A 20,534-nucleotide genomic window follows, 5' to 3' on the forward strand; every position below is an offset into this window, starting at 1 on the left:
GTATCATTTTTTGCGGTCATTCCTTTGCCGTCCGATCATTAATATTTCCGCATCGTCAGTCTGAGCATGCACGCGACGGAAAACGATCGCGCGATATTCAATTATACATATAATACTATACTATGGCACGACGATCATGCGCAGGTGATGATCGCAGGAATTTCGGCAAGAACGATTTTCATTTCAGCCTGTTCCGTGTGTTTGTTCGTGCACAGTGTAATGCGGTTGTGCGGTATGTGCGCGCGAAATGCGTGCCTGTTTGCGCAAAAGGATGCATTGTGACCGTAGCATTTGCCTCATTCCCGTGGAATTGTACGCGCATCGCACTAATGTTAGCGCTTATCGACCGTACAATACAGCAGTTATCCTTGTCTGTATCTCTTTCTCTCTCTCCCGGTAGTCTCTATTGTAACCCGCTCGCTTGTAATGAGGGCTTACATATAGTCGCATTAATTTAAACAAGATGGCACTTAAGCTCCGTGTGCACACAAAGCATACCGAGGATGTCACAAGCTTCTAGTCTTGCATTGTAGGTTATTATAAATATTTAATAGTCTGTGTATGTAATTCGTGCATTAATGTAATTATATACAAGAGTGTTTAACGTGTTATTGTAAGCTTTCGTATTGTATAATAATTATATTGGTATGGTTATATTGTGTGTTGATTGTATTCCACAAAATTTTATGATGCAAACGTGATTGAAATTTCATACTTGATTTACTTGGATTAGAACGGTCATAAAGTGAAAAGAGTTTTGTATTAATCGTGGTTGTAAATTATCAATTTATATGTAGCTTCAAAATTATTAATATCGGGACAATTGAAAGTTAGATACTTATTCTAAATATCTCGCAACACATTTTCTTTTTATAAAAAGGATTTATTAAAACATCGTAATGTTAGTCAGCGAGAATTTCCCGTAGAAAGTTTTGTCTACGTATAACTTCTTCTCTTGACGTTTTTATATACTCTTAACTGTATGAGTTTCCATTACTAAATAATACAGTAAGATGTTTATAGCGATGGCAGCAAAAATGCGTGTCTCAGAAAGAGCAATTTTTGTGATAGTGGCCTTTAGAAACAAAGAATATAAATTTCAGTCACGTTCTCATGTTCCCTGCGAGTCGTCGCACTAATGATCCGTTCGCCGAGACGAAGACAGGGGAATGAGGAGAGAATTTCTACTTGAGCGCGAAGAGAGTGAGAGAGAGAGAAAGAGGGGGGGAGGGACAAGCCTGGGTGAGAAAATCGAATTTGATATTTTCGTTCGTTTTTCATCGGCAGCACGTGCGCGCGTGAAAATATCGGACGACGTTCACCCTCCTTTTGCGTCGCGTGCGAAGCGGAGGATTTCTTATCTGCGCGAGCCTGGTCCCCGTCCTCCCGTATTTCCACCCTTGATTCCACCCTCGAGGGTGAAAGGTGGTGGCATCGGGAGTTAGGGAAACGAAGACGGAAACGTGAAGAACGGGAGAAATGCGAAATGGCAGCTGCGGCTATAAGATCTCCGAGGAGAGAGGCCGCCTCGGAGAGAAAGTTGTTGGAGGAGGTCTTGCAAGAAGGCCGCGACTGAATTATTTAACTCGCGGCCCGTCCGAAACCCCACCCCCGCTATTCTTCCATGTGCCACCCTTTTATTCGCCGGGACGATTCTCTTGAGGAAATTTAATTTCACCCTCAGCGGCTGAGAGAAGCGTTGAAGAAGAGGAGCGTGCAACCCGTCTTTCGTACAACGAGCTCTTTTCTCTTCTTTCCTCTTCTCTTACGGTCGAAACGCTTTTAATTGGCCGTGGTCGGGCTCGTTAAAGGAGAATTTACGTCGAGAACCGGGGAAGAACGAGATTGGAAACGAAGAACGATGCGCGCCGCTGGTCGTCGCCCACGAATTTAAGAGGACGAACGTGGGAGTTGTAGAAATGACGATAGCGCGCCAATGGTCGATGAAAATGCAAACTCGTGTGTACACGAGTCAATAGGATCAATACAGATCAAAAATTGGATAGTACAAAGAGCTCTCCATCGCGCGCAAATAAAGAATTTGTTTGTGGATTTTGTTTATCGTATTATTGATTTTATATTTCAGAAATGTTTTCCATTGCATTTATTTTCTTTATTTTTTTTTTGTTTGTTCTTTTTAGATATGTATATTTCCATTATCGTTTAGGATATTCATTTCAAATTCAATTTTTGAACTGGCGACAATCAATTCCAATTTTGCAGCAACAAATCTCGAATGTTTGCGCTGCTCGCAAATCTGATTGGCGTCAGCCGCGAAAAAACCGGGGCGCGGAAACTACCGTTCGTTTACATACGGCGCTTTACTCTCTTTAGTTTCGATTCACGACCGACGATCACCGCACCATCGACTTACCCCTCCTGACGCAGTGGGGAGAAAAAAAGAGGAACGGCGACATACCGGGAAAAACCGCCGCGCAGAGTAGAGGGAGGAAATGTAGAGCGAGACGCAACGATGCGCGGACGCAGCTTCCGCAAAATTCGATGGATACGGTGTGCTGAGCTCTTTTAATTCCCTGTGGGCGCAGACTAGCCCGTTTTTTTCGCGAATTCGTCGGATAAGGGATTCCTTTTGCCGCGCGTGTATCGATATACGCAATATATACGACATATCGGGTTTCCCCACACTTCCTCCTTTCATCCGAGTACTCGGTTTGACATTATCGTTAGCTGGAAGTTTAAGCTTGTAATTAGTTACAGCACGGAAACTTCGGATATACGCTTCTATCAATATGTCACTATGGACGTAAACTTGGAACGCTTTAACTCCCAGCACGCGGAACTTACGCGCGTGTCAAAAGGGACTTACCATCGAATTCATAGCTTCAACTGCAGCTGTGAATTTCGTTAGAGAAATATAATTGATTCTTGTTTGAAGAGATCGTTGTCGACGTTCCGCGTAACAAATCGATCTGCCTGGAAACAGAATTGTTGGTGAAAATTATTATCACCTCTATAGCTATCTGTTTGGAATTCATGGGAATTGTATCGAAATTGCCCTTTAAAGGAAATGGTCCGATTGCGTATGCCATTTGACTGCGAACACCCCGTATGTACATCGCGTCGCCGACGATCGGTCTCGTTGCCGCCGGCTCGTCGGAGGAACACGCGAAATTAATTCGCCACGGCGTTTCCGCCCTCTCGTGCGGAACGCAACCCCCGCGGGGGATACGCGGCCGCCGTTTGTCCAACTTTTTGCATCGTCGACCGGACGTCCAATTTATTGCCAGTCGCGGTATACTGCTGCTGCTGCTGTATGGCGCCGATATTTGCTCGCCGGGAAACGCGCGTCCGTTCGCGCAAGGATCGACGTTTCTGCAATTGCAATCTCCGATGCGCGCCATCCGCGTCAAGCTTGACCCTGGCGGATGCATAAATCAACGAGAGGAGCGTTGTAACGCGAGCGCTCGCATTATCCGGAGATCGCCGTTTTACTATACTCGTGTCGTCCCTTTCTCTCACTCTCTGTGTTGTGCTCGTAAGATGAAATAAGTCCTGGTCGGTCCGTAAATTCTGGGACGAATTTGCGCGCAAAATTCCGTCGCAGGAAAATCCGCCCTCGTATCTCATTATCGTATTATGAGGTGCAGAGGGACTTTTTCAAAACGCGTCAATTAACTCATCGTGTAACATTGGGACATTTGGCGCAAAGGAAGTGCTTAAGAGACGAGGTATATTTAATTCGTGACAATGGCTTATTATATCGAATATATAAATGATGACTTTCCCTTTTTACTACTAATTGCGTATCTTCATCTTCAGTTTCCGTCGTTTCCATCGTGTACCGTGCCGGATGCGCAAAACGAGTCGCGCTTTTGTGCTCGCTCGCGTATTTAATGAAAAGCGCATTTAACGTTGGTGGGGTATTATGGCAACCCTTTGTACAGTTTACGCAATATATTCTATGCCGCCGCAATGAATGCATATTTTTCTTTCTTTTGATACTTGTGGTTATACACAGCGCCGAATTATGCATGCTAACGCAATTGAAAGTGCATTTACTTTAAAATTGCAATTTCCGAAACCCTCGAATAAACATCAATCTAAATTATTATTAATTTCCGCGCAGCATTGTGAAATTATTATATATATATATATATATATATATTTATTGTACATTATCATTTATAGGGAATTAAAAGAGTGAAATTTATTTTTTTGTCAGAATATAAAATTGGATATTAAAAAAAGTTACAATTTGAAATGTAATTTATCTTAATAAATCTTCGTTAAATAATGATTTAATCGAAATCAAATGGCATCTCTGTTGAATAACTAAATTAAATTGATAATTCTAGAATAGTCCGCCGTCTTCAGAATTAACGTTCACTGCTCGAGGCATACTTATTCTAATTAGAATTAACTGAACTTTCTCTTTCATATGTGTGCGCGCTTTTCATCTTGTTGGAAAGGATTGCACGGGACTGAAATGAAATTCGCCCGCGGCTCAGAAGTCTCGACTCCGCATTGTCCTCGATCTAATTTACCTTCCGTCCGGCGTCAGAATTCCTCGGTTTTCGCGAATGTCGAAATTCCCGGCCCATATCACGACTTTCGAGACTGACGTTTAAACGGAACTTACCCGCCTTGCTGAATACTAGAATACGGCAGTTGGCATCTCGGAATTTTATCGGCACGCAGGTCGAAATTCTGCGCAACAAGATGTTGAAGTATATTTATTTAACCATGAAAGAGAGCTAAACTTTGTATAAAATCAACCCAAAAATATTTTTCTACGTGTAACGTTTATATGTTTCTGAATCTCTCTAAACATTCTATTTCTACGATTCCAAATTAAGTTTAGCGAGGAACTCCAGTAAATTAAGTTTAACAGAAGCTGCAAATTCGATACTCGTGGATGTCTGTGTCGTTCTATTACGGTTAATCCTTTCCACCCACCAATCACTTTTTCTCTCGCGAATGCGCCCGTACGAGAAAGGATTGCACGCGAGTATAGGAACACGTATCGATGGAGACGACATGAGAGATAGGAAAGACAACGATAGAGAGCAAGAGGAACGGACCGACAACGTCCGGAAAATTGATGGAAACTGGTGTGCGTGCGCGCGCGTGCGATACGGTCGTTGCGTATATCCCGGGAAAGCTGCTGCTGCTGCTGCTTCTGCTATTGCTGCCTGCCGCTCGTGAATTAGGGGAAGATAGCTTTTAGTTGAGGCACAGTGCCGTCACCAGGTGCGCGTCCGCCGACTCCACGGACTGTCGGTATATAGCCGAACCCTTTTACCGAAATTGCCGGATATCCCCTGCTGCGGCAGATATCTCTGTCGGGTCCTCTGCTCTTCATCCCTATGGACCACCCCTGCAGCCTTCGGCAACCAAATTTTCCGTCTCTCTCTCTCTCCCTCCTCTTGATCGCTCTGTCGTGTTCGGGTAAGCAGGTGTCGCAAAGTGCACTGACGAAAATTCTGCGGGGAAAATCTATCGTGCATCCTTTTTACTTTCGTTTACCTCTGTCCGTTTCTTGCTCGTCTTGATTACCGAGCTGTTATGCACGAGCGTTCGTTTGCATTAGACGTGCTTTGAAAATTTTATATGCCCGTAAATGACTCGGTGTAAAAAAATGAGGCCATATTTCCGGAAAATTGTTTTTCGTTCGAGCGGAAATTGGAAGTCAGCCAAGGTAATGCGGTAAAAGACTGCAGATGTCATTTAAGAAGACGTTTATGAGGTACAAAACGAATGTAGACTCCTTTTTCACTTATGAAAAATCTATTAGACGTTTTCTTTTCTCTGCCTTTCTACTCTTCCAACTTTAAGCATCTTGGATTACTGCATTCCAAATTAAAATTCTGCTAAAGTTCTAAAGGAGCTAACTGAAACACATCGTTTTTCTGAAACTCAATTCACTAAAACCATCTAACTTATTAATCGCTCATAATTAAAAACTTTCATATCTTGGTCTCTATTTTCCATTTTGCTTCTTGTATAATTAGTGCGAAGCGATCGCGCGGTTTACGGGACGTTGCGTGCACGTCGTGCATAAAGTATTACGATAGCAAACTCGAACATTCTCGCAACAGTACGCAGGCAGTAATACTTTCAGATAGATTTTTTTTTTTGTTATATACTTAACGCTGTCATAGGGCGCATACAAGTGCGAGTTATGAAGTGAAATATTATATCAATATACTTTCCGTTTATTTTCCGTTCACAGTAATTCGAAGCCAACATGAAATGCTCCATGTACGACACGAAAATGCTTTTTCCAGGATTACTGTCACGATGCTGGAAATGCTTTCCGTGCCGCGTGTACATTTTTTCTATCCGCAATCTCTAAGTGACATTCGATTACATCGAGGTACATGCGATACCGAAGCTATTTCCAAGGCTTATCTGTACACATTATGCACATACTGGTGCAAGTACACGATGTGTGATACATATTTTCACGTCAGCTAACGAGAAATATGAAAAATATTTTAATGTTTAATATTAATAAAGTGAAAAATGCTGCAAATTTTTTTTTTATACATCACCACATGCGATATAATCGAAGTCCAAAAATTAGAGGCCATTTTTATGAGTTATCTTTTTTTGAAGGTCGATAATTAATTTCATTACGTTCAAAATTGATGCTACATAAATTCGCAATATCGGAAAATTAATGGCACATGAATTTGCAATACGATGCCAGAGTTGTGTACTCACACACGCAGTGTTTGTAGCTCGCGCTATGGCTACAATTAATATACTAACAAGATCCGAATGCAAACAATTAGACAAAATTGATCATAAATAAGCTCTATGATTGTATTAACTTTAAAATTAAACAATATCCTTTAATAGAAATTTTATATTTGCACATCTCAAAATGATTTAACGTTTAAAACCTCGTAATACTCGTGTGAATTATAATAATTTATATATCTCTGTTTATATTGATACAGTAATATTATTTTCTATACCTAATTAAATATCGCAGTTTCAAAAGATTATATTAAGATGTATTTAAAATCTTGTATGATCTTTGTAAATTCCATTGTCAATCAATGTCATGCAATTTTACATTTGCTATCTGAGCTATCCCGAGTTTAAAAGTTAAAGCAGTCATTTTCAAATTTAAGATAAAGAAGACATTTCCGTTATATTATATACAAACAACACGTTATATCCGCTCAATTTTCCCATCCGCGTTTAACTGCGGTGAATACATCAGGATGTATAAGCTATAACTAAGGCAACCGTGGCAGGACCGGAAGAGTCAACGTCCTGGATGCTTATCTCTCCCCGGCATTATGCAGAAACTGCATGGCTGCGCGCAGTCTACTTTATGCACCCGGTGAATGCCAAATAAACGAGAAATACGCCGCGAGGTGGTAGCGGTCTTTCAATACGACGCTCCAAGAAAATCGTAGAATCTTTTTCTCCTTTTCCCTATCTTTCCAACTTTTCCTCTTTTCTCATAGTACGTTTGTATATATACACGTAACGTCTGAGAAACGCAATATTTAGATAATACTCCATTTAAATGATAAAATCGAAACGGTTGCGGACAGAGCGATCACGCGATACATGTCTCCGGACTCCTCTGGTACTCTTCAGGCTAAGGTTATCTGCATTATAGAGGAGGTTTTCAACCCACTGAACGACATCAATTATGCATCGACAGGATAAAGACCGCGTGAGTAACGATATTCAAGACGTTACGATGTCACAGGACTAACGGATGATGAATGATAACTTTATCATGCCGAATGGTTCGATTATTATTACGGAAAATATTCTGTCGATATTTGTTAAGACTTTTCATTAACGTATCGTAATGAAAAGAAAATATTAAGAAATGCAAATACTAGAGCGTAAGTTTGCATAAAGAGAGAAGTTGAAATTTTTTGATTGAAAATTTAATAAAATCTTCAAAATTTGACTAAACATCTCGTATATATAAGTCTTATTTATTCTTGAAGCGTTTACTTATATATTTTCTTGTTCTCTTGGAAATCCAAATTTGCAAATTCACAATGCCGCTTCGTTTCCGTTTCACTTGTCTTATCCTTGATTCTTTTTCAGTTTCTTATTAGTATTCCACGATGTCTTCTTCATCAGAATATATTGCGGTCTCCTGGTAGAGACGAGTCGCGGTTTAACGTTTTTGAAGCTCAAACGATGACTTTTACGAGCTGTTACGTCACAAGCGTTTCGCTCTACTTAGGGAGGACTAAGACGGCCGCTCATATGCTCCGACTCTAGTACGCGTATGCGTGCATGTGTCGTGTAGCAGGCGTATAAACGCGTATAACGAGACGAACAGGTTCGCGTCTAACGAGCCCGACCGCTTTTGAAGGCGCCGCCTTTTAGGGATGCGTCTTCACGTACGTACACGAGTCGTCAGTCGTCTACCCATGCTACAGATTACCCGATACCTCTTGTTGTATCGCGTGTCTTCTGGTGCTTCCGATCACGAAGGACGTCAACTTGCATTTATCTCACTTACCACTATAATTACAGTCTGCTTTTTTTAATATCTAGTTCTCATTCTTCACAAAGTGGAGCAAAGAATATAGTAAAACTAATGTGATATTCCACGTAGTCATTTTATTATTCTAGTTTTTTTTCTCGGAAATGAGATTAAACTATTTGAAAAATTGTCCAGTCTGTTAAATGAATTTTGTTAAATTTATAGGAGTATGGGACAAATTTAAACGTTACTTGCATTCATTATAGATTTACAAGACAAGATGTGAAATACGGAAGGAAAATTCGTGGTTTGTGCCACGTGAATTATTTATCCCGCGAAACGTACGGATAGTGTGAACAGCGGTAATCGCGTTAATTTGACTTAACTCATTTGCCAATATGTGTATCCGGCTAAATAACGGAATATGTTTCCGTGAAACTTAAAGTAATAGGGGTTACGTGCCTATACTCCACGACGCTAATATTGAGTGTGAAACTGCGGAAGCCGGAAACTGTTACACAGTATACGTGTCTTCTGAAAATAGAACAACCTGTCGAACTTGTTGTACATAAAGCGAATATTCAATTTAATTTTTGCCGGACGTAATTTGTATTTTCTTCTTTTACTTTATTTCGATTTTGCTAAATTCTCTGTCTTCTCCAATTAGTTCCATTTTGTTCGATTAAAATACTGTCGTGCATATTTATATTAAATGACATTTTACGTTCTTTGCTTTTAATATGTTGTTGTATTTTTAATTTTAGATATTCGAATTGTTGTAAGAAAATGTAAGAGTTTATATTAAATATTTTTGTATAAATTAACGTTTACGAAGGCATGAGGAAATATTTTAAATGAAATACAAGTATTGAATAATTTTCATAAGGAGGAAAGCAGCTATTATATCGTTACACCTTGCTAGTCGCAAATGACATTCCAGAATTTCATCCGATAACGAAAACCTCGTTATTCACTCGCGATATCTTCTTATTAGTATTATGGCATGCTACCTTCAACTAAATGACATTAAAGTCTAATTTAATTCATCGTGCAATTATACGCTATGCTAATTACCATGAGGATTTTTGTTTTATTTACGATTCCGCTTTTTTTTTTTTAAACAAAAAACTATTGGCGTGTTAAGCAAAAATCGATAAATAATAGTTATTAAATTTTTATTGTGAGAATGTTGTATAATCTTTTTATTGCGTAATTTTTTTAGTTTTTTTTTACTTTATTAAGACAGTATATCACTCAGATTCACGTTATACGGAACACGCTCCCAACTGTCGTAATAATTTTTACAACGGCGGAGCAACAACTTGGCCGTGCACACTATTCCGTTCCGTCTGAAACTTTCCTCCGGCATCCCCATAAATTTCCAGCTCCCAGGTGTCAAAGGCACGCTTGTACTTCGACATATTTCATCACACCGTAAGAGATCGGGATTCTCAATCCATTCCCCTACGCCGCCGCGACATTCATAAACACCCAATGTCGCGTTCCATTCCTCAAACGCGGACCCGCCCTCTTCGTCTCTCGGCTACCCCTCGAATGACTTGTTTGTCTCTGTGGAGTCGCATCGAGGCGTCTGCAAAAATGTTCTCTTTGCCTATCTTCGCGACGATTCCATTCCATTTATTTGCACCGTAGTTCGAAGACCTTCTTGCAGAGTCAGCATATTTTTCAGACAAACAGAAAAATACAAAAGAATGTTGAAAGAATGATGAAAACACTGAGATAAAGAGAGAACTTTGTTTTTGGGTATCAATTTTACGGTAATTATTTTTATTACAACGAAAATGCTCGGTTAAAACATGTATTGAATTGTTCTATTGAACGATACGTTATGAACTAACTGAACTAACGTAAACGTTGCATAATTCACTTATTGATTAACAAACTTGTTATGGACAAGCAACTGATATAAACTAAGTTCAATGCACATTGACAGCCTCTGGTAACACATTTGCTTTCTAGTATGTCAATATTACAGGAAGTTAACAAAAGTAAAACGTGAAATTTACTCAAACAACTGTTTAATAAAATGGAAACAAAATATTGAGCTGTTAACCAAATTAGACGAAGATAAAAAGAAAACTAGTATAGAAAGTAAGAGAACAAAATAAGAGTTATAAATTGACAATGAGTCTTCAATTCTTTAAATAAAGAGTTCTGCAAGATCATAAAAGTCAATTTTATTATGTCGTGAAGCCAAACCTTCCTATGAATCCGAAGCAAATGTAAAGGGTTTTTTTAAAATAAATTTTTGTCACGCAAATGACGACAAAAAGGGATAGGCGCTGGAAGGCCCGATGTTAATCAACTCAAGAAGGAAGGAAAAGTGAAAAGGAATGTAAAAGCGCGGAAGGAAGGAGAGAGAGAGAGAGAGAGAGACCTCCGCTGAGCATTTAATTAGAACGCCTATCTGGCGCTCGGAGAAGCTGTGCTAGGAGAAGTTTTTATCGCTCTCTTCACGGCGCGTCTTTCCGCCCCCGAGGCTCTGTCTCCCGTCTGATTTATAAGGTTTCGCCGTTACACCTTCGTATGTATATATAATGTTTATATATATACCTATATATATATATATATATATACTCAGCCTTTGACCGGTTGAAAGAGAAGGCGTTTCTCCCCTGATTCCAAGATTTAAAGGATTCCTGGGTTTTGCGAAGTAAAGCAGTACAACACGACGCGGCGCCGACTGGTATCAAGATTACCCTCTCACGCGTTTTCCTTTGTGGAGTTATCCGAAGCTACTTTATAGCACGGGGTAAAAGCCGCAGGTCGATTCAACGAGAGGAGTATCTCTTACGCGCCATTATTAACGATTAATGTGGTCTTTATGTTAACGAAGATTCAGCTATTACTGCCACTAATGACGGTAACTCTCTTTTTCTTTTTGCTTTTTTTTTTTGCACCGTGCTTTTCTACCATGAAAATTTGCGCGCAAGCAATTATGCGAACTTCGAGTTTTTCGTTCTTTTATCCCTCTATCCTTTAATACCGCGTTCTAAAAAATTTTCCGCGTTTTTTGCTGATTTTCAGACAAACTGTAATATTTTAACGTACCTATTTGAATTGGTATAAAAAACAAAGGTTGTACATTTTTTTTTGTTATTTATTATTGCGCATTAATGCACACATTAGTTGATTTTATATTGATAATTATTTATTTATATTGATTTTATAATTGATAATTATTTATATTGATAAGTATTTATTTTAATATTTTACAATAATATTTCATCTGAATTGATATACAATATTTAATTCGAATATAACTAAAATATTTATCAATGTGCTGCAGCTTATTAACTTGCTGTACAATTCGTAGATTGTCACGCAACGAATAAAGGGATATACAAACACAACTCTATTCCGTTATTATGTAATTTCGGTTTGGTGACCGACGAACCCTTCGACCACTTCATTATCCTTCCGCGCGATACTAGGCTATTTAATCGCGTGAGTTTATTGACGAGATTACAGTAGCACAATCTCTACAATTGATCGCGTTCTCGTGAACTTTGGGAATTACACTAGTCCACTAATATTCCCCGTTCGATACCGGTCATTGATCCAATCTCTATCGCGGTTTCTTCTTACCATTCTCTCTTGCTTCGATAAAAGAATGCCTTTGCGCAGTTTTCCCGCTTTACCTCCAACTTTCTTCACATGAGAAGATAGATGCGCGCCGTAAATGCCCACTCGATTTTTATAGCTCACTATATAGTTTATGATGGACGCTTTTTTATCAGATACTATAATAGCTAGAGAGAGAGAGAGAGAGAGAGAGAGAGAGAGAGAGAGAGAGAAAAAAAGTACTGCTTATGAGTACTAATAACAAGTAATCATACATCCGCATACATTGTGACATATTTGAAAACTTTGCAGTTTCAATCCCCTAAGCGACTTGAAAACGGTATTTTATATCCAAATAGAATATTTTAATTCGACAAAATTATCAATTTTATAATATTCATCAAAAATAATTACAAATATAATAATAATATACTTGTGCATCTGCTTTTTCTAAAAGTCTGCATATCCGTTTTCCGTATACAATCGCAAGTCTATCTGGTATGGTGGAAGCCTTATCATCGACACGCTGTAACGTTACCTTAATTAAATCGGCGCGTTCCTCGCACCCTTCGCCTTTAACAAAGCTTTCGGTCTTCATTCGTAACAAGCCCTTAACAAAGCCTACAGGGAGAGGAGATGATGTATTCACAGTTACGTGCAATGTTCCCCCTCACGAATCGAAATTCAAATGCTGCACTTTACTCTGCATTATGCTACGTGCTATACTCCACATTGTGTTCGGTACTCATAAATCCCTCCTAATTCACTTATAATTATGAGACTTGTTCTATAAATCTGTAACGATTTATACCGATTATTATAGACAATACGAGCTAGAGATAGTGTATTTGCAGAAAATTCTCTTTGAATCTAGTGATTAAATAATACATGTATAACATTAAGGAATAAAAAATAATTATTATTATGGTAAATTTAAAATAAATTTAGCCATAAATAAAACAAATTTCTGAAAGTGATATTTTTAACAAGTTCTTTAATAAAGAAAATATTTTGAAAGTAGAAGACCGCGACGACATCTCGAAGAGGTCAGCAATATCGAATTTACCTTGTCGAGATTTCCCAGTTGGCCACATTTTTGGAGGATCCTGTCGCCACAGCATCGCCATTTCCTCTATTCGACCTCATTCGATCTTGATTCCATATAGAGATCTGATCAAGACCTTTCCTAGTACTTTTCCTATCTACCCAGTTAGCATCACTCTCGTGAGTTCCTCCCGATCCTCTCGGATCGAATTCTTCCAGCTCAAGTGACATGTCGTCAGAGTTCATCGGGGAGCACTATTTCGACGGCCTACTGTACACCGGGTGGCACGCGTGTAAGCAAACGGTATACGCACGAATCGCCTTTGAGTCAAAGGTATACGTGAGTCGGGCGTGGTCCTCGGGTGGATAGGCCCCGGGGGTTAGCAGGGTAGTTTTGTGGCGTGAGTGTGATGGTAAGATCCGGAATGTCGAGGGGGACCCCTCCTAGACGTGTGTGCGTCAACGGCGAGGGGGTTGAAATGGGCGGCGGAGAGGCATTGAATAGCCCCTGGGGTGACTGCGCCAACAAACCCTAACTAACGTAAATAAGATGTCCTGGGAGAGGAGTGGGTACTCTCGCTTGCTCTTGGACTCCTTTCGTCTTCCTCTCGATCCCTTTGCTCGACCTTTATCTTCCTATACCACCCACACACAGGCAGGCTCGACCAAAGCCGAAGCTGATGAGCTAACCTCCTGGGGCAATCACGGGATTTCTTCACCCAGGAGTCCTAAGAAAAGGTTTCCAAAATTCCGTCTCACGTCATGATGTTCTCGTAGGAGGATACGTGTGTCGGAAACAATGAATCCGAATTTCGAGGATAAACTAGAAAAGATGTGATACAAATGGTATGTGATGCGAGATAACAACTTTTGAATAAATAATGCCTTTATAACATATAAGTTAGAAACGCAAACTATATTATGAAACAAGATTACTCGCAAGAAGTTGGAGCAATGCGGTTTTAATGTTTGAGAAATAAATAATGTTTAAGAGTAAATATTCGTTTATCTCCTGTAAAGATTTGTCTAAAATTCAGATAAAAAGGTTTATTTTGTGACTGAAAAATGTGTCATCAGTATATATCATCAATGTACCAATCTATCAATTTTGCGCGCCGACCCCAATGAACCCAGTCAATTATGGCATTTCTTCGCAAAGATCTTTGAGAAAAGTCCTGTCGCATCCCTCGTATATTCTTCCCCCATGGATGAACACGCGGTACGCGCCCCGGAAACGATGAATTTGCGAGTCTCAAGGGTGGATAATGGTTGATGCGGTACACCGTTGTAAACGCGCGGTAGTGAGAAGAAGCGGAGCGCGGTGACTCGGGCGAATTTGTGAAACGATTATAGAATCTGCCCGAGCGCATGCCCTCGAGGGGCGGCGGAGGTGTAGGCCGAAAATGGGGATCTCTAGGAACAACCCTCCGCCGTCGTATTGTTGCTCTCTTCGGCGGTTCACGCCGAATGAGTTTCGTACGACGATATAATGGCGCATCGCGACGATGAACTGGCAGGTTTCCTCTTTCGCGTAATGACGGATGCATTTTGAATACGACAATAACGGGCAATTAATGATAATGTAGTTTTCTACGACAATAATATATCGTGATATCAGCACTTTTTTTTTATACGAACGTGATGATTTCTCTTCACGAATTACAAACAAACATGTTTTTTAGTATCTGTCAAAGAAGCACTTAGAAGAGCACATGTATTAATTGTTTTGTGTTAAATATTATAACAAAGTTTATTTTATTATAAATATTTTTTAGAATTAGATACAAATTATATGGATAAATATAGATAAGTAATGGAATTGTGTTTTAATCACAATTTGATTTTAATATAAATTTTTATAAAACAGTTGTATCTATGAATTAATTTTTAATATTGTCTTATATAATACAGCACAAATACATTGAAAATGTAGATTGTAATTATTGCGAAAAAAAATTTAATTCCATCACGGCAATCTCTAATATCAAATAACTTTTGTAACTTGATCGAATACTTTCATCATCGAAAGTTTCTCAGTGTAGATAAAATCGAATAAGTTCAGTCCGCTGGAAACATAATTGCGATTTATGTCTTGCCATTGTTCGAGGGGACCGTCTGCTCACTTGGCCCCCTTTTGCGAAACACATTTTGCGATGCCTAAGTGACTGTAGGAAAATCTTCAACTTACCCCTAGCCCGCCGCCCATTCGCCCAAGCGAGCCGGAAATGATGAATTTGCGAGTCTTATCGCGAGGAAGAAACGACGCTTCATGACAGTGCGAGAACGACAAATAAATAAGCTGTCTTTACGAGCGAGAGACAATGCTCCCGGGGACGTAATCCTTGGCGACTCACCCTCTTTTGACTACGAAATCTCTTATCGAAAATGACAGAACCGTGAAAGCAAAATTACACCTCTCTTTTTAGGGAGTCATTGTGCCACATAGGCTACCGAAATGACAGCTGACCAAAATTATAATTCCCATTATGTTTCGAGATAGGTCTAGATCGAGGGCTCGATAGCAGAACGAAAGCATATTTTCGAGCTAAAAAGAGTCAAGTCATTAATCAAAACGACTGCTGGTTGATTGTGGCTATTGTATGTAATGCACGCTTGGAGACAATTAGCGACGACTAGGAGGATTTAACACATTTCTCACTATTCACCCAATTCGAAGTTTAAGCAAACTTTGCGATGCAAATACCGGTGGCGTTAAGCGAACGTTGCAGTGTCTTATCACGATGCTCCTCCTTCCTAGATACAGACTTCAGCTTGAATGTACCGTTGAAACTTATCGCAATTTGTAAGCTCGACCTCTTACGTGTGAATTTTCGAGAAAACGAGAAGAGAAGCACTTCGCATACTATCGCGCACATTAAAGTTGGAACATGAATGTTAATTTCTACAAGCACACAATCAAGCAATAGTGCTTAAGAAAATACAGTTTAATTATAATATAAAATTATTAATTGAAATTTCATAAATTTACAGATCTTTATTTATTACTCTTATTTATTGAAATCGAAATAAATTTAACGAAATATAAGTGAAGAATTCCATGTGTTTTCCACTTTATATAAAAAGAACATGCTTTGATATTCGAAAAACCTACGTCAATGGGAATTTGCAGCCAGCTGAAAGCTCCTGAAACAGTCTTTTTAAAAGAAATATAAATATTAAAAACATTTTTTTCGAAGTTTATTGCAAGGTATTTATTATGTCTATTTCAGGATTGTCGTACTTCAGTGCGTAGTTGGATCTGATCGTTCTGCGGTGTATAGAAAGATATCATATAAAAGCAGCTTAAAGTCCTTCTGAGTTTATTTAAGAGGGGGAGAGGTAGAGCAAAGCAAAACGCGCTGGCGAGATCCTTTAATTGACCGCACGCAAGAACTCATCCCCGATGAGTCTTAGGCCAATTAAGGAAGTTCCTCCTCCGTTGGGAAGGTTTGTAACCTTTCCGCGTCCTTGCGCGGACTATTACAGAAATTAACGGATCTCTCCTCGGTTCCTCGAACGGTGCATTTGCATTATCCGCGATAAAATAATCATCTCGCTCAAATTTGGCCGAAGGTCATTAACGAAATTTCAAATTTAATGGTAAAGGTAATTAAAATAAATAGTAATTTATTTTAATGATAAAAAAAAAAATACCGAAAGTGGAATAAATTTAATGGCAAAGGCAAAATCTAATATAGGATTTATTTTTACACGAAACGGTTATTTTTTTAACAAATATTACTTCGAAATATAATTTGAGGAACTGGGCCATCGAAAATAAATTCTACAAATAATAGCTAGATGAAAGTCAGAATGTATAAACGCTTCTAGTCATTTTTTTTTGGGACGTCTTCGAAAATTTATACTGTATTTTTTTTGTATGTTCTTCTGACATCTACCAACGGCAGAAATGGCACGGAAGTTTTTTACTGCGCGGGAACAGAGGAGATCGACTTTTTCCGCCGGCAATTTGCAGCGGTTTCAATTTTCGTGCCATTGTCGATTACGTCAGACGCGATCAGCGTCACACGCGAGCTACTCGCTTGCATCAGCATGCGTAGCTTGGTTTACTATCTCGAGCCCGCTTTTTTAATCCGTATTCAATTATTTTCGCGGCATCCACCGCTCCGCGGTTTCAGTATTTACGAGATCAACTGTTACATAGCGGCGCGCTCTTGCACCCAGTGAAAAAAAGAGAATTATTTAGGCGAACTGGGCCCCCGATCCCGTATTTCGATTACACGGCTCGTTCATCGCATTGTGCTTGCATTGGAATATATATATATTTTTCATTTTTTACCGACTGTTTGATTTTTCTCTTGTGAAACGCTTACGCTGTCAATTTGACAATCGGTAGTAGCATACACCTGTGCAGGAAGCGATTGCCTGCCGATACAATATGAACGCAAATCCATTATCGTCTCACTTAATCCGCGTGAAACGGAAATCGACCGTCAATTGCGGGCATTCGTCGCGCTTTAAGCTCCGTATAGTTAACCGTATGTAATCACGAATCGTTGCTTCTCCACGCGACTCGAGAAATTTCCACGGACTTAACGAGTAGTTCCAGTTGCGGCCCACCGTAAATTCGATAATGATTCCCTCGTTGCGCCGTCATTTCCACTCGTCAGATAGTCCGAGCTTTACGTGCGCGAAGTTAACGAGCTAATGAGCTTGCAGAGCTGGGAGAGAGAGAGAGAAAGAGAGAAGGAGGGAGAGCAGGCGAGCATCTATTCTGCATTACGCCGTTGATGCAGTTTACGTCCGGACGACGCGGGACGAGAAGAGGAAGAGGATGAGGAGGACTAGGAGGTCACGGAACGTTTCCCAGTTAGGGCAATTCCGCACTTTCGCTCACCGCAATTAATTAGCTCAATTCCCGCTTCCTGTTATGCCTCTGCCACTACGCCGAGTCGCGTCGTGTTGACGCCGAGGGCATCCGTCGTGCACGCATGCATTCCGACGACGCTAACATACCGTTGTCATAGTTCACGTACGCATCTCGATCCCTGAAGGCACTTTCTGGCGCGCTACGCGAACCATGAGCGTCGAGACGTCGCCGATCTGCCTCTCCGTATTGTGCATTTACGTGATGACGGCGCCGCCGCCACCTCCGCTGCCGGAGGCGGTGTCGCCTCGTCCGACTCGTGTGGGTAAGAGAGATTGTAATCACGCGGGATTATCTCTCTCCAGGGAGTTGTTCCAAATTGTGTGATCTTAAGAAATAACAGAGGTTAATCTTTATTTGCCCAGTATGTTGTAATGAATTTAATTCGACAAAGGAGGAAGATCTATAAGGCTGCTTTTTGGCCTTATCTTCTTTTGACGAAATATCTGGAAATTTGGTTGTATTAGTAAATAGGTATATTAGTAAATAATTATTTTTCTCTAATTATTATATAGATTTTAATATATATATATATATATACATAAAAAAAATAATATCGAGTGTTAGCTTATTTTTATAACTAAAAGTTGTGGGCATATGTAGGATAAGTGCCCGCTCTTGTATTTTTTACATTTATGCAAAATTATAATTATAGGTATAATTATTATTAGGATGAGCATTATAATACTCCGTTAATTATCATTATCGAAACCAGTATTTTCCGTTGATTTTTACGGACTGCGATCGTTTCACATGCAAAAATGTATACACGCACACACTCGTCTTTTTTGTCAGCATAATAACGTTTGATTTTTTTCTTGTTACAGCTTACGCGAACGCTGCTGATCCATACTTGGACATCTTACCAAACGGTGAGACGCAGACAAAGCCGATTGGCTCCAGCATCATCCTTACGTGTAAACCGAAGGTAGACGATCCGTCACTTATCTCTGATATGCAATGGCTCGATCCACGGAATCTCGTGATTGAACCTCTCAAGTAAGTCGATTACCACACCGACCATCTCTTCTTCCTTTCTACTTATAGAAATAATATTTTCACGATGACTCTAAAGTAATCACGTCAACAGCGCTTCTCTGTCTATATTATAATTAGCAATTGAGAAGATGACAGTTTAATTAATCGGATATATAAGCTTCAACATCGCACTAGTGCTACGATCATTTTCTGAAGAGTTGTTACAGGCAATTATAAGAATGATGAATTGAGACACTTCCTTTTTTGTATCGTTGATATTTATATATGAATTGCTGTATTAATCAATTACATTTCAGCGAACAATGCATTTCATGTCGCACTTCGTTAAAGTATTTGTGAAATTATTTGAATTGTATTAAAGTAAAAAAAAATTTAATATTGTAATGAATTATTAAAATATAATTTTGAAATGGCGTTTCTTTCGATTAAAATCACGAGTAAAATGTTAAAATCTAATAATAATTAATATACATCATGATGTCTTTAATAATTTTGGAATAAAAAACGTAATTTTAATTATTATTTATGATATAAATCCATAGAGAGCGCAAATTTAAGGCGAAAAAATTTAAAGATGTATTTAACAGTATAAAAACACACATTAAACACAAACAGAAGGGAAGCTTGTTGTAATACTAATTCACGAATTTCTCTGTCACTTGCATACACAGGTACGTCGTCTTACCGCTCAGGCGAGTATAAAATCTATTGAAGACCTAAAACTAAAACATGCAACCGTAGTAGTGCTCGTTTGTTTGCTGCTCCCTCCTCTTTCCACCTTTCTCATTTACGGATACATTCGCCCGTCACTTCGTGGCCTCGAGTTTGATACAATCATTTTCCCACGATGTAACCACGTTTCCCGCAGCAGTCCGCACCACGGAGCTCTTAATTGCTGCAACGCGAACCGATTGCAGTTCGTGAACCGGCTATTGCTCGTTAAGCCGGAAAAGTTTCGAACGGTCGGTCGTACTGAACCTGACTTATATTGAGCGCCTGCATGCCGAAACGAGGAAACTCGTTGGTCGGGAAAAAAAATTCATGAAATGAATTTTTCGTTTACACGTTCGCGCACCGAGTAATCTAGAGCCATTCCTTTAATGTTTCTGTTAATAATTTGAATTCTATTTTAATTTATTGCAACAAGAAAGAAAAAAATTGATTTTGACGATACGTAAATTTTTGAGCATTGAGTACATAAAGATTGAATTAATGTTTTAACTTGTAGTCTCAAAGTAAAATATAAAACCCTTTGTGTGTTTAAATTTATTTTATGTTTATTTATACATCCTTGAAAATTTATTTGCTGAAGCTTTCTAGTTGCGGATGTTAACTAGCTTTGTAATTAAACTGCTCGAGCTCACAGAATTAAAAATGAAACACGATATTTCTAGGGTACTGCGCGTGTGTATGTATGAGCGTGTGCATCAGCAGTAATTAAGCAGCTCCATAATGGCGCAATTTTGCGCACTCTCGCAAACATTATTTCATCCTCATCTGCAATATTTATGTCTTTATACGTGCAAGTCTGTCGATATCGTTAACAGCTGATATATGTACCGCGTGTCGCTCATGTTGCGA

General features: G+C 39.3%; 1 protein-coding gene across 1 annotated transcript in view; it reads left to right on the plus strand.

Annotated features, from left to right (window-relative positions):
- Fas2 (neural cell adhesion molecule fasciclin 2) overlaps positions 1–20,534 on the plus strand; it is a 95,176-nt gene that overhangs the window by 54,548 nt on the left and 20,094 nt on the right. The window contains exons 2-3 of the mRNA XM_018538141.1: positions 18,782–18,953; positions 19,625–19,645. Of these exons, the coding sequence (XP_018393643.1) occupies positions 18,782–18,953; positions 19,625–19,645 (193 nt within the window). The remainder of the gene's footprint in view (positions 1–18,781; positions 18,954–19,624; positions 19,646–20,534) is intronic.

The sequence above is a fragment of the Cyphomyrmex costatus genome, unplaced genomic scaffold (assembly GCF_001594065.2).
Source record: "Cyphomyrmex costatus isolate MS0001 unplaced genomic scaffold, Ccosl1.0 scaffold192, whole genome shotgun sequence".
Classification (NCBI taxonomy): domain Eukaryota; kingdom Metazoa; phylum Arthropoda; class Insecta; order Hymenoptera; family Formicidae; genus Cyphomyrmex; species Cyphomyrmex costatus.